At 21.6% G+C, this 14,104-nt stretch overlaps 2 protein-coding genes across 2 annotated transcripts in view; both read right to left on the reverse strand.

The window, feature by feature from the left end:
- Positions 1 to 1,177: 1,177 nt before the first annotated feature.
- Positions 1,178 to 5,758, reverse strand: LOC117178901 (60S ribosomal protein L36). The gene is made up of 4 exons (XM_033370432.1): positions 5,679 to 5,758; positions 5,365 to 5,491; positions 3,171 to 3,305; positions 1,178 to 1,315 (listed from the first exon to the last, which is right to left on the reverse strand). The coding sequence occupies exons 2-4, from the start codon at positions 5,488 to 5,490 to the stop codon at positions 1,229 to 1,231; spliced, it is 348 nt and encodes a 115-aa protein (XP_033226323.1). The 5' UTR covers position 5,491; positions 5,679 to 5,758; the 3' UTR covers positions 1,178 to 1,228.
- Positions 5,396 to 14,104, reverse strand: part of LOC117178553 (tRNA modification GTPase GTPBP3, mitochondrial) — a 14,631-nt gene continuing 5,922 nt past the window's right edge. Inside the window, exons 3-5 of the mRNA XM_033369981.1 lie at positions 8,580 to 8,763; positions 5,679 to 5,758; positions 5,396 to 5,491 (exon numbers count right to left, since the gene is read on the reverse strand). Of these exons, the coding sequence (XP_033225872.1) occupies positions 5,687 to 5,758; positions 8,580 to 8,763 (256 nt within the window). The 3' untranslated portion in view covers positions 5,396 to 5,491; positions 5,679 to 5,686. The remainder of the gene's footprint in view (positions 5,492 to 5,678; positions 5,759 to 8,579; positions 8,764 to 14,104) is intronic.

The raw sequence follows: 14,104 nt of genomic DNA on the forward strand, positions 1-14,104 counted from the left end.
AATCAAGTTTAAACTAAAAATGGAAGTTAAATTTTCGAAAGAAATTAATTTTCGACAAGAATTTTTTTTCAGATGAATTTTTGAACAAGATCAAGTTTCAAAGAAAAAAATAATTTTCTACTAAAAAAAATCGAATTATCAACAGAAAAAGTTAAATTGATTTTTAACAAAATAGTTACATTTTCAACCAGAGATAAATTTTAAATCAAAACGATAAATCTTCAACAACAAAAATATCTCGTTTTTAACATTTCAACCAAAGAATTTTATTTTCAATCTAAAAGATGAATTTTCATTTAAAATGATAAAAATATTTGACTGGAATACTTAAATTTTTCAATGAAAAGAATAATTTCTAAACAAGAAGAATAACTTTGCAGGACAAAAATAATTTTCTATGTGAAAAATTTATTTTTTAACAAAGGTGAATTTTCAACGAAGTAGTTGAATTTTGAATTAAAAAACACAATTTTCCATCCAAATTGTTCAATTTTAAACTAGAAAAATCAATTTACAACTAAAAACGGACCACTTAAATTTTCAGTTAAAGAAATTACTTTCCAACCAAACTGATGAATTTTTTACAAAAAGGGCGAATTTTTCAAAATGTACATAAATCTTCAAACTAGTTTCATTTTTTATTTAAAATAAAAAAAAAACAATTTTCAACCAAATAGTTAAATTTTCATAAAAGAAAAATAAATTGTCAACCAAAAATAGAATGTTCAAATTTTCTGTTAAATTTTTCGTTTAAAAAATTGATTTTCAACAAAGTAGTTACATTTTCAACTAAAGATGAATTTGTTTATTAAATTTGTTTTAAAAAATCACAAAATTGCTCAAAAAATTATAAATATTGCTGAATATTTCATTAAGTTCCTAATTAAAAAAGTTGACATGAAAAAAAAACGAATTTTTCTGTCGACGAATGCCTGATTAATGTATTTGTTTAAAAAAATCATCAAATGGCTAAAAAAATTATAAATTTTGCTGAAGTTATCATTAAATTCCTAATTAAAAAAGTTGAAATAGAAAAAAAAAAGTTTTTCTATAGAAAAATACCTGATTAATGCATTTGTTAATTAAATTTTGTTTAAAGAAATCATAAAATTTATCAAGTTATTTATTACAATCTAAATATAAAATAATTAATTTTAAGGAGACAAAAATTCGAAAATTTGCCAAAAGATGTTTATTGACTTAAAATGTATATCCTTACAAAAAGCTACTAATGGTGAGCAGCAGCCTTCCTCATCTGGACAAGAATGTTACCAAGTTCTTCACGCTTCCTCTTAGCACGAATGTGAGTTCCCAACTGTAAATTAAAATAATAATTAATAAATTGCATAAATTAACTTGATTTTTTCAGCAAAATTTTCAATTTTCTAACCTAATATTTTAAAAGTATAAAAAATTAATATCAAATTTTTTTGAATGTTATTTTTTAATCTATAAATGATCAAAATTGTATTATTCTCTTCGAAATTTATCTTTGTTAAAGTCATACTTTTTATTTGAAAATTCAATAATTTGACTGAATTTTTTTCTCTTTTTTGACTAAAAATTTTTGTTTAATTGAAAATTTATCTTTTTGGTTAAAAAAAGTCTGGAAAAAAATTAATCTGTTTCGAATGAAAAAGAACTTTTTTTTTAATTGAACATTTTTGTTGAAAATTCGTAATTTTTTTTTGTAGAAAAACACATTTTTTGGTTATAAATCAAGTATTTTGTTCAAAATTCATCTTTTTTGGTAAAATCCAACTGTTTTTATTATTTTTAAATTAAGTAATTCTTTTCTTCAACTATTAAATGTAATATAATATTATTAAAATTACTAATATACTAATGATTATCAATAAATATCACAATAATGAATATTAATATATAAATTTGTACTAATAATTTAGTTTTATTTGTCGTTTAAAATTAAACTCCATGCTTGAAAATGAAAGTTAACTACTTTCTTTAAAGATTTTTTTTTTTCTTTAAAAATTAATAATTTTAGTTAAAAATTCGTTTTTTTTTAAATGTATATTTCTAGTTAGAAAATTCGTCTTTTTGCTTTGAAAATTCAACTATGTGTTATAAAATTCAACAATTTGGTACAAAATAAAACTGTTTTGTAGAAAAATCGTTTTTTTTTTGTTTATTATTATTGGAAATTAATTCTCCCTTGTAAAAAATTGACTAATCTATTTTTATTAAAAAATTGAACTTTTCCGATTTAAAAACTCAACTTTTTACTTTTAAAAAATAGAACGAAAATAACACAAACTGAAAATTATTCATATAAAATATGGACAGACATTACATCCATTGTTCGAACTATTTACTTGAAGATTTACGTAATTTATCAAAAATTGTTTTGTTTTTTTTTGGTAAAAAATCAATTTTTTGTTAGAAATTTCATCAATTCAATTTTTTGTTTGTGAAATTTCGTTTGGCTGAAAATTCGTAATTTTAGTTTTAAATTCGTTTTTTTTTTTTTTTTTTAATAAAAAGAAATTTTTTCATTGTAAATTCAAATCCTTGGTTGCCATTTCACTTTTTTTTTAATTCAGATTTTCTTAATGAAATAAGTTTTTTTCTTATTGAAAATAATTTCTTTCAAATGAAAATTTGCCTACTCTACTTTTATTTAAAAATAAATATTTCTGATATAAAAATTCAACCATTCAGTAAAAAAAATGTTAGAAATAAAAATAATATGAACTAAAAATTCGTCAAATAAAATTTGGATGTCTTTTTTGGAAGAAAAAAAATTAATCTTCTTAGTTTAAAATCTAACTTTTTGATAACAAATTTAATGTATTTTCTTGAAAAACCTTTTTTTTTTGTATAAAATTAATCTTTTCGTTAAAAAATTTATCTACAAAATTTATTTTATTTACAGTTCAGTTATTTTGTTAAAAGCTCGTGTTTTTGGCTCGAAAATTTAACATTTGTTAGTATTTTTTAAAATTATTTATTGACTAAAAAATCTTTTCTGATTGAAAATTCGTCCTTATTGGTTCAATTCAACTGTTTAAAAATTTTTTTAAACTTTTCTTATTTAAAATATAAACAATTACATTTTTTGTTTGATGAAAGTAGCTTGAGTTGCAAAAGGTCGTATATTTTAAATTTTCATGATTGAAAATTATTATTGCTTAAATAAAAGGAAGACTTACCCTCCTCTTCAAGAATTTGAGGGCTCGCTTATCTTTGGAGACCTTCAACAATTCCATAGCACGCTTCTCATAAGGAGCATGCCCGGTGACTTCACGGATCAAGTCACGAACAAATTTGCTGTGTTTTGTTTGACGCTAAAATAATTATTAAATTTATTTTTAAAACTATGATTTAAGGGTTTGCTACAAAAGTCGAATTTAAAAATTCCAGGACATTTTCAGATTTTCCAGGCACAAATCACAGAATAAAAAGCTCAAAAAAGGGAAAATAGCGTAACTTTTTTTTTTAAAAAAAAGGGGGAAAGCTGAAACATGTAATTTTACATTCAAAAAAGAAAAAAAAAACCTTTTTATATTAAATTGTATAGTTCTACACATTTTTTTAATGAGACGTCCTTTAGAATCTCTTAAAATATCCTAAAATATTTCAAACCCTTTGAAATTTCTTCGTATTCTTCATATCGTTTGAAATATTGAAATCGGTATAAATCCCTTGAAATAAAATGTAATTTATTCTATAAATTTCTATAGAAATTTTTTAACATCCTTTAAAATCTTTGGAAATCGTCACAATCAATTAAAATATGTAGAATTCATTTGAAATTCCATAAATATAAATTAAATTAGGATTATTTTCGAATTAAACCCTGCAAGATAAAAAAAACAATTATAAACAAAAAATCGTTTCAAATTTTAAATAAAAAAATATTTTTTTCTTGTTTTATTATTTAAATTTGCCGGATTATTCAAAGCTGGGCTTCGGCAGTTTTAAAAAATCTTTTAAATGTTGGATTAAGCATTAATTTTTACAAATAAAAAAAGAAGTTACACCGAGATGATCAGGGTTAGAATTTTTTTAAACCTCATAAATTCCCGCTAGAGATTCCACTATTTGATGAGTATTTTATGGATTGAAATTTTTGTTTATTAAATTCCCATGTTGAATTCAACTATTGAAAACTCAATGTTCAATTTTCTTCGATTTTAGATGGTTGAAAATTCAATTGCGAATAGATAAAAATTCAATTTTCTTCGATTTTCAAAAGTTGAATTATAAATTTTATTCAATTTCAAAAAGCTGATTTTTCAACACTTAAAAATTAAAGAAAATTTAACTGTTAAAAATAAAAGAAAATTGGAAATGAATTTTATTAAATTAACATTTCAATCTATAGAAACATTTCAATAAGTTATTTTTTTCGAAAATGGATTAAACATTCCTGACTGAGAGTGCATTATCGGATGATTATTAATTTCCCAAAATATTTTGTGCCAGTAGCAACCCGTTTTCAAAAAAATCTTATTTTTGAAAAAATGTTTTTCGATTACAGTGTTTGTTTATTAAAATCTCATATTGAATTCAAAAGTTAAAAAATAAAAAAAAATCAACTGCTGACAGCTCAATGTTCAATTTTATTCAATTTTCAATAGTGAAAATTAAATTATCAATTTTCAACAATTGAATTTTTTACTATTAAAAATTGAATTACCCATTAGCTTCAACTTTCAAAACTTTTCAATTAAATAAAAAATTATTTATTTATAATTTTACAAAATAGATGTAATGCCTTCGTTTTTTCATCTATTCAAAACATACTTTTAATCATTTCCGCACGATACGGAGATAAAAGTTGTATCCAACCTATTATTTTGTTATTATCAAAACCGGGAAAAAGCGACGAGAAATAAAATGTAGAGAAGTTGTATTTAAAAACTTATTATAAGCCTTTTCAACAGAACAAGAGCATTATTGAAATTTCAAGAGAATTGCACATTTAGCCAGACTGCAATAAACAAATTTTTCGCGTTACTTTATCTTTAAAAGAAGCACATTTCACGTGGTAACGGGCACGCTCCAAATATTTGCAAACAGATAGCGTTTATAGTTCCAAAATAAGATTAAAATTGTAGGTGTAAAATACAAATTTCAAAAATTTCAAAAGATACAAAAAAAAGAAGCCCCTAAAACTACACTCCAACAATTTAACAAATAAAGAAGTTCCGAAAACTCTGATATTTTAACTACAAAAAACAATAAATGTTTGCCAACATATGAATAAAAATTATCAGTGAATGAAATTTATATACATAAATAATACTTTTACAACCTAAACACGAGGATCAGGCGTGATAGTTGAAAAACATTAAAATTTAGGTGCAACTTTTAGGTTATGTGTTATAATTAACAACTTACCCCCTTTAGCCTGGCTGGGCGGATAGCAACGGTTTTTTCCTTTTCGGATTTGTTTTTCGCCACTCGGATTTTCGTCGTTTTGTGACCTTTGTTGAGGCCTACGGCCAATTCGTACCTGGGAGCCATCCTGGAGAAAACAAACGCACAAGTTAAAGGTTATGTCGAATGTCACACTTAACACAAAACTCCGAGCATTTATATGAAAAATAATTATAAAGAAGTGAAAAACGGTCTCTAATTTATTGAAATTTAGCAATTAAATCTACCAAATTCAATAGATTTTCTTAATATTTTAGGATTACTTTTTCACGAACCTTCGCTCTCATAAACCACGTTGAAAGAAAGAAGGAAAAACGCGTTTTGCGCGTGCGTGAAAAATGTCTCGAGGCGCCATCTAGAAGGAAATTCAAATTTTGGCGGCTACTTTTTGAATTATATAGATGTTTGTAGGTGTTATGGGAACTTCTAACTTTCGAAGAGTTTCAATTTTGAAGACATACATTTTTAGTATTAAGTTTCGGTAATTGGAATTTTCTAATTTATTATTTATAAATACAAATTTAGAAATATTTTTTTTTATTAAAAATTAAATTCAATGTTTATTTAAACTATTATTCTGTAGTCTGTAAATAATCAAAATCCCTTTTCTCGTTATTTCTCTTAAATTCAAACTAAATTAACAGAACTCAATGAAGAAATCCAACTATTATGAGCAGAATTTTTGACTATTTGTTTAAGATTTACTATTTTCTTGGATATTTAGATTTTTAGGTTGAAAATTAAACTGAATTTTCAAACTAAAAATTTCAATGTTTTCTTGAAAAGTCAACAATTTTGTTAAAAAGTCGACCGTTTTGGACAAAAATTCAACTTTTTCGTAGAAAATGCAACTATTTGGTTGAAAATTCACATTTTCAGTTTGAAAATTACCATTTTTTTATACATCTTTTATGGTTGTTAAAAATTTAACTCTTTGTTGAAAAATCAACAATTTTGTTAAAAGTTTATCCCTTTTATTTGAAAATACAACTATTTGTAAGAAATTCGTGTTTTTGAGTAGAAATTTTAACCATTTAGTTAAAAATTAACTTTTTTGGTGACAGTTAACTGTTTGGTTGAAAATTCAACTATTTGGTTGAAAATTGACATTCAATGTTTGAAAATATTACTCTTTTATACAAAATTTGTCTTTCTGGTTCAAAAATATAAAAAAATAGTAAACCATTTTTTTTACAGAAAAATCTGTTTGAAAGTTGTTCGAAAATTCAACAATTTTGTCAAAACGTAATTGTTTTCGGTTTCAAATCCAACTGTTTTGTTGATAATTTGTCGATTTTTAATATAAATTTCAGCTATTTAGTTGAAAATATACTTTTTTGTTAAAACCTTGTCTTTTTTGGTCGAAAAATTATTTTTTTTTAATCAGACTTTTTGCGTAGAAAATTCAACAATTTTGTTAAAGCGTAATTATTTTGTCTTAAAAATTTAACTCTTTTGTAAAAAAAAATAAATTTTTTGTTGAAATTTGACATTTTCAGATTGAAAATTCTGCTCTTTTGTCAAAAATTGGTGTTTTTGGTGTTAAAAATACAAGAATTAAATCAAAATATTTTTTCTTTTCAACTTTTAATTTGATTTAAACTTAAAATAGATTTAGTTGGAATACCTTTTGTTATTGAAATTTTTTTTAGTGTTAACATTTTTTAACTTGAAATTTCATTATTCTTTGGTCACATATTTATCATTTTTAATTTAGAATTTAAATATTTAATTGAAAATTCGTGTTTTTGGTAAAAAAATAATAGTTTTGGTTAACATCCATATTTTTTTATTTAAAAGTGAATCACTTGGTTGAAAATAAATCTATATTGTTTAAAATGCCTTTTGGTTAAAGACTCGTCTCATTGTTTAAAAATTAAACTATTTTGTTAAAAATTCATTTTTTAATACCATTTTTTTTTCCTGGGATATTTTTTATCTTCTTAGTTAAAAAGTTCATTTTCTTTTTTGAAAATTTGTCTCTTTGGCTTCAAAATTTAACAATTTCTTATCAAAAATACATCTTTTTGGGTTAAAAATTCAAAAGTTTGGTAAATGCTTTTTTTTTCACTGAAAAATCTGGTAGAAATTTAGTTGAAAATTAACTTTCTTGTTAAAAATTCACATATGATGGTTAAAAATTTAAAGCTTGTTGAGAAATTAACATTTTGTTAAAACCTCATCTTTTTTAGTTAAAAATTCGTCTTTTTTCAGTAGAAATTTCAACTTTTTAGTTCAAATTAACTTTCTTGAAATTTAATTATTCTTTGGTTACTTATTTATAATTTTTAATTTAACATTTAAATCGTTGATTGAAAATTCGTCTTTTTGGTAGAAAAATAATAATCTTGGTTAAAAACCATATTTTTTTATTTAAAAGTCAACCACTTTGTTGAAAAAAATCTATATTGTTCAAAATTTTTTTTTTTTGAAAATTCATAATTTGAGTTAAACATTTGTCTGATTTGAAAAAAAAAATTTTGTTGAAAATTCGTCTCTTGGGCTTGAAAATTTAACAATTTGTTTGAAAATTCAATTTTTTGGGTTTAAAATTTAAATAAATTGTATTTTTCGGTAGAAACCTAATCCTCTTGGTTGAATAATAATCTCTTTTTGTTTAAAAATCAACAAATTGGTTGAAAGTTAAACTACTTTCTTAAAAATTATTTTTTTAAAATTAACTGTTCAGGGCAAAATGTCTTTTTGATTGAATTCGATTGTTTTTATGTAAAATTAAAATATATTTTGTTTGAAATATCAAATTTTATAGCTGAAGCTTAATCTGTTTTGGATGAAAAATTTAATATTTTGTTTAAAATTCGTTTTTTTTTTAAGAATATATTTTTTATCTGCATATTTAACTTCTAATATATAATTATGGTCTATGTATTATCGACATAATCCTTGCTTTATATCGATACTAAATAAAAAAGAAAATTAATAGTAAATAAATAAATCATAAATATACATAAATTAAATTTAAAAATATCTATAATATAATGAAAAATAAAATAAATTGTAAAATATATAATAAAAAATTAATAAAATATGAAAAATGTAAATACAAATCAATAAATCAATAATAATAAATAAGAAAATAAAAAATATAATTTGAGTTTTTATTTGCCAATACAAAAGTCCTTAAATATAATATCTAAAATTTGTTCAGTACTGACATGGCCAGTAATTTTACCGAGTTCTCTCATGGCTCTACGAATTTGTTCAGCTTCAATCACTGCATCATGATTATCCTTGGAATTCATTTCAAAATAATTATTGATGTGATCAAGGCAATTTATCAAATGCGTTCTGTGCCTCGTTTGACTTATCGTTGGATTTTCTCTAGATGGATTGCCGCATCTAAAACGAAAATTTTCTCAGTTAAATTTTCTTATTATTATAAATAAAAAAAAATTTACAAGCAGAGAAAAAATAAACAATGTAAAAATTAAACATTAAACAAATTTTTAATTATTAATAGTTTTCCAAATTTTTTAAAACAATAATTAATAGTTTTTAATTTAAAGCGCTTGAAATTTTTTAAAATACATGGCACGATTTTGAATAGAAAAAGTTCCAAATCAATTTTAGATTAGAAAAAATTTTGAAAAAATAAGAATATTTCGAATTAAATTTAAAGGAATTAAAATTTTATTAGTTTTAAGTTAAATCATTTAAAATTAAAATAATACGAACTGGAACCTATTTCAAATTGAGCAATTGTTAATCAGAAGCTCTTAAATTGAAAAAATGTAGACTTAGTTTTTGAAAATTAAGCAATGTGAATGTAAAGGAATTTAAATTATATCGTTTATAATTTAAAGCGTTTAAATTTAAACCATTTTATTTTTAATCAATTGCATTTTTTTAAAATTAGAAGCGTTCAAAATTGAATAATTTAAAATATAAAAGTTTTGAATTTAAAAGTAATTTTAATTCAAACTGACTACAAATTTACAATTTGAATTTGAAAACTAAGTTGAATGTTTCAAATTGAAAGTTATTCTATAATTTTAAATTGTCATTACAAAAAAGTTATAAGATTATAATTTATTAAACAAATTTTTTTAATATCAAAAATTAAATTCACTGTAATTTCAATGGTTCATAATAAACATTTTTCAAATTATAAACTTTTAAAATTAAATAATTAAAAAAAAAAACGTTCAAAATAAAGTAATTTTAAATAGGAAACGCACTTTATTTAAAACTGAATAAATTTTGAATTACCAAGAATTGTAATACTGAAACTTTTTTTTAAATTTGAATTATTTAAAGCACCTTCAAATCGTTTACAAATTTAAAATTTGAAAATTGGTTATACTTTTCAGAATAAAACTATTTTAATTTCAATTGCAAAATTAAAACGTATGAACGGGAAGAATTAATAATTCACTGGATTTTCATTTTCTGAGATTAAAGATACAAACAATAACAAAATTAATTATTAACCAATTTTTAGGTATCATGTTCAAAAATTGATTTAACTAATAGTTGAAAAATTAATTTTTATGTAAAGATAATTACAGTTTTAAAAAAGTAATGTTTAATCAGAGATGAATTTTCTAATAAAATTATGAATCTTCAACCAAAAACATTAATTTTCGAGAAATTAGTTCAATTTTAAACCAAGGAGTTGATTTTTGAACATAAAAAGATGAATTTTAAATAGAAAATATAATAGTTTATATTTAAACAAAAAATATTTTTATTTTCAATCAAAAAAAAAAAAAACAATTGGATTTAGCCAAAGAAGATGGATTTTCAACAAAACGGTTGCATTTAAACAAAAATTAATTTTCTACCCGAAAAGACGAATTATCTACAAAATGCATCTATTTTTAACCATATAGTTGAATTTTCAGTCTAAAAAAGATCACTCTTTAATCAAAAATGGAATAGTAATATTTGCATTATAAACCAATAATTTTTTATGTAGAAAAAAGCAAATTTTTCACAAAATTGACGAATTTTTAATTGAAAAATTAACATTCGACCAAATAGCGTCATTTTGCACACAAAAGTTTAATTTTCAACCTGAAAATATGCATTTTTTAATTTTAAAAATGAATAGTTAAATTTTTAGTTAAAAATAAAATTTAATAAAATAGTTACATTTGCATTCCAAATGGTCGATTTTCAATGAAAATAATAAATTTTCAAATTAAATAGTTGAATTTTAAACCAAAAAGTTAGATTTTTAATTCGAATAGATGAATTTTCAAACAATAATACTCATTTTCCGCTAAAAAGAGTAATTTTAAAGAATTAAATGAATCACTTTATTTTTTGCCGTGAAAAACTTAAAACAATTTAAATATTGTGAACGCTGGAAGTTTATTAATCTAAAAACTTTTACAGTCAAATTTTCATTTAAAAACAGTAAGTTTTAATGTAGAAGAGCGTATTTTTTGACAAAAGAATCGAATTTTCAATCTAAAAATACGAATTTTCAACAAAAAAATGAATTTCCGACCAAGAAGTGTATTTTCTAAGCAAAATTTCAATATTTAGCCTGAAAATATGCACTTTTAATTTAAAAAATGAATTTTCAATAAAAAATGTAATAATTGACATTTAAACAAAAAAACATTTTAATTTAAAATAAAAAACAGTTGAATTCAATACATAATAAATGGATTTTTAACCAAATAGTTGAAAAAAGTATACATTTTTAAGGAAAAATGAAATGTTAATTTTTCAGTTATACAAATTAAGTTTGAGCAAACAAAAAAAAAGCAATTTTCAACAAAAGATTAAAATTTTCAACCAAATAGTCAAATTTTCAACTGAGTAGTCAAATTTTCAACTGAAGTGATAAATTCTCAAACTAAAATTATGATTCTTTAACTGAAACAGTTGAATTATCAACCAAAAAGGCGAATTTTCATCCAAATATATGAACTTACAACTCGTTCAAATTCATTAAAAAAATTTTTGAACAAAATATTAAACATTTCAAAAAAAGATGATCGATTTCTAATTAAAATGATAAATTTTCAAAAGGAATAGTAGAATTTTAATCTAAAAATATCAATTTTTAAACAAAAAGATGAATTTTCAATTAAAAAGGATAAATTTTCAACTTAAAAATAAAGTAGTTACATTTTCAGTTAAAGAAATTGAGTTTCAATAAATAAAAAGAACGAATTATCAAAAAAAAAAAAGTTAACATGTTTGACAAAATAGTCAAATTTGTAAATAAATAGTTATATTTTCAACTGAAGTGAAAAATTTTTAACTGAAGTAGTTGAATTATTAACCAAAAAGATGAATTTTCAACAAAATACATGAACTCTCAAATTTAAAAAATGAAATTTCAACCAATAAGGGAATACTTCAATTTTCGATTAAACAAAATTAATTTTCAAAAAACAGTTCAATTTTAAATCAAGGTAATTGATTTTCAATTAAAATGATGGATTTTCAAAATTGATAGTTGAATTTTAAATTAAAAAATTAATTTTCAACTAAGAAAAATAATTTTCTATAAAAAAGACGAATTTTCAACAAAAATATATGAACTTTCAACTGATAAAAAAATCGAATTTTGAGCCAAAAATGGAATAGTTTAATTTTTAGTCAAAAAGAATTAATTTGCAAAAGGAATAGTTGTATTTTAAACTAAAAACAAAAAATGAATTATCAACTAAGAAAAATAATTTTCTACCAAAAAAGATGAATTTTGATCAAAAAGCATGAATTTTCAACAGAAAAGGATAAATTTTCAACTTAAAAATAAGTAGTTAAATTTTCAGTTAAACAAATTGAGTTTTAACAAAAAAAAACAAAAAAAAACAATAATTTACAACAAAAAGTTAACATTTTCAACAAAGTAGTCAACTTTATAACTAAATAGTTAAATTTTAAACTGAACTGATGATTTTTCAAATAAAATTATCAATCTTTAACTGAAATATTCAAAATTTAAAAAAAGACAAATTTTCAACAAAAATACATGAACTTCCAATTCTTTCAAATTCGTTTTAAAAAAATAAGAATTTTAACAAAATGTTAAGCTTTCAATAAAAATAATAGATTTTTAATTAAAATGATGAATTTTCAAAAATGATAGTAGAATTTTAAACTAAAAACATAAATTTTCAACCAAAAAAGATGAATTTTCAACTAAAAAGGATAAAGTTTCAACTGAAAAATGAATTAGTTAAGTTTTCAGTTAAACAAATTGAATTTCAACCAATAAAAAAATTAATAGTCAACTTTGTAACTAAATAGTTTAATTTTCTACTGAAGTGTTGAAAATAGTTGAATTATTATCCAAAAAGACGAATTTTCAACAAAAATACATGAACTTTCAACTGAAAAAAATCAAATTTCAACCAAAAATGGAATAGTTAAATTTTCAGTTAAAAAGAACTAATATTTAAGAAAACAGCTCAATTTTTAATCAAAGTGATTAATTCTCAATTAAAATGATGGATTTTCGAAATGAGTAGTTGCTTTTTAAACTAAAAGAAGAATTTTCAACCAAGAAAAATAAATTTTCTATCAAAAAATACGAATTTTCAACAAAAAGCATGAATTTTCAACTCAAAAAAATCCAATTTCAATCAAAAATGGAATTTTTAAAAAGATTAATTTTCAGTCAAAAAAAAATAATTTTCTACCAAAAAAGATGAATTTTCAAAAAAATTGTATGAATTTTCTACTGAAAAGGATAAATTTTCAACTTAAAATAAGTAATTCAATTTTCAGTTAAACAAACTGAATTTCAACCAACAAAAAGATATAATTTTCTACAACAAATTTAACATTTTCAACAAAGTAATAAACTTTGTAACTAATTAGTCAAAATTTCAAATAAATGATTAATTTTAAACTAAAATTATGAATTTCTAACTACAATGATGAATTTTTAACTAAAATTATGAATCTTTAACTAAACTTTTAAACGAAAAAAGTTAATGGAATAGTTAAATTTTCAGTTAAAAAGAATTAAATTTCAAGAAAACAGTTGAATTTTAAATCAAAGTAATTGATTCTCAATTAAAATGATGGATTTTAAAAATGAATAGTTGCATTTTAAATTAAAAAATTAATTTTCAACGAAGAAAAATAAATTTTTTACTAAAAAAAAAAAAGAATTTTCAACTGAAAAAAAATCAAATTTCGATCGAAAATGGAATAGTTCAATTTTCAGTTTAAAATAATTCATTTGCAAAAGGAATAGTTAAATTTTAAACTAAAAAAATCAATTTTCAACTGAGGAAAATAATTTTCTACCAAAAAGATGAATTTTTAAAAAAATACATGAACTTTCAACTAAAAAAAAATCATATTTGAACCTAAATTGGAATAGTTAAATTTTTCAGTTAAGAAAAATTAATTTGTAAGAAAATAATTCAATTTCAAAGCAGAGTGATGGATTTTTAAAAGTTGAAAAGTTGAATTTTAAGGGCATGTGACACAGCTAAATACCTATATTACCGACGACAGTTTTTCAGTTCACTGAATGTTCTTTTGAACTTAAGAACTTTTTTTGTAAATAAAATATCGAGCTGAAACTTTGGGAAATGTATTAGAGTACAATAAAGTACGTTTGGTAGGAACTTCACTGAAAATTATTTCATCTTTTTTGTGAACCTCAACATTTTTTGAACGTTCGAACTTTTTTTATACATAAAATATCGGTCTCAAACTTTGAGAAATGCAAGAGCCGAAAGAAAACTACGTTTAAGTA

The sequence above is a fragment of the Belonocnema kinseyi genome, chromosome 8 (genome assembly GCF_010883055.1).
Source record: "Belonocnema kinseyi isolate 2016_QV_RU_SX_M_011 chromosome 8, B_treatae_v1, whole genome shotgun sequence".
NCBI classification, from domain to species: Eukaryota; Metazoa; Arthropoda; class Insecta; order Hymenoptera; family Cynipidae; genus Belonocnema; species Belonocnema kinseyi.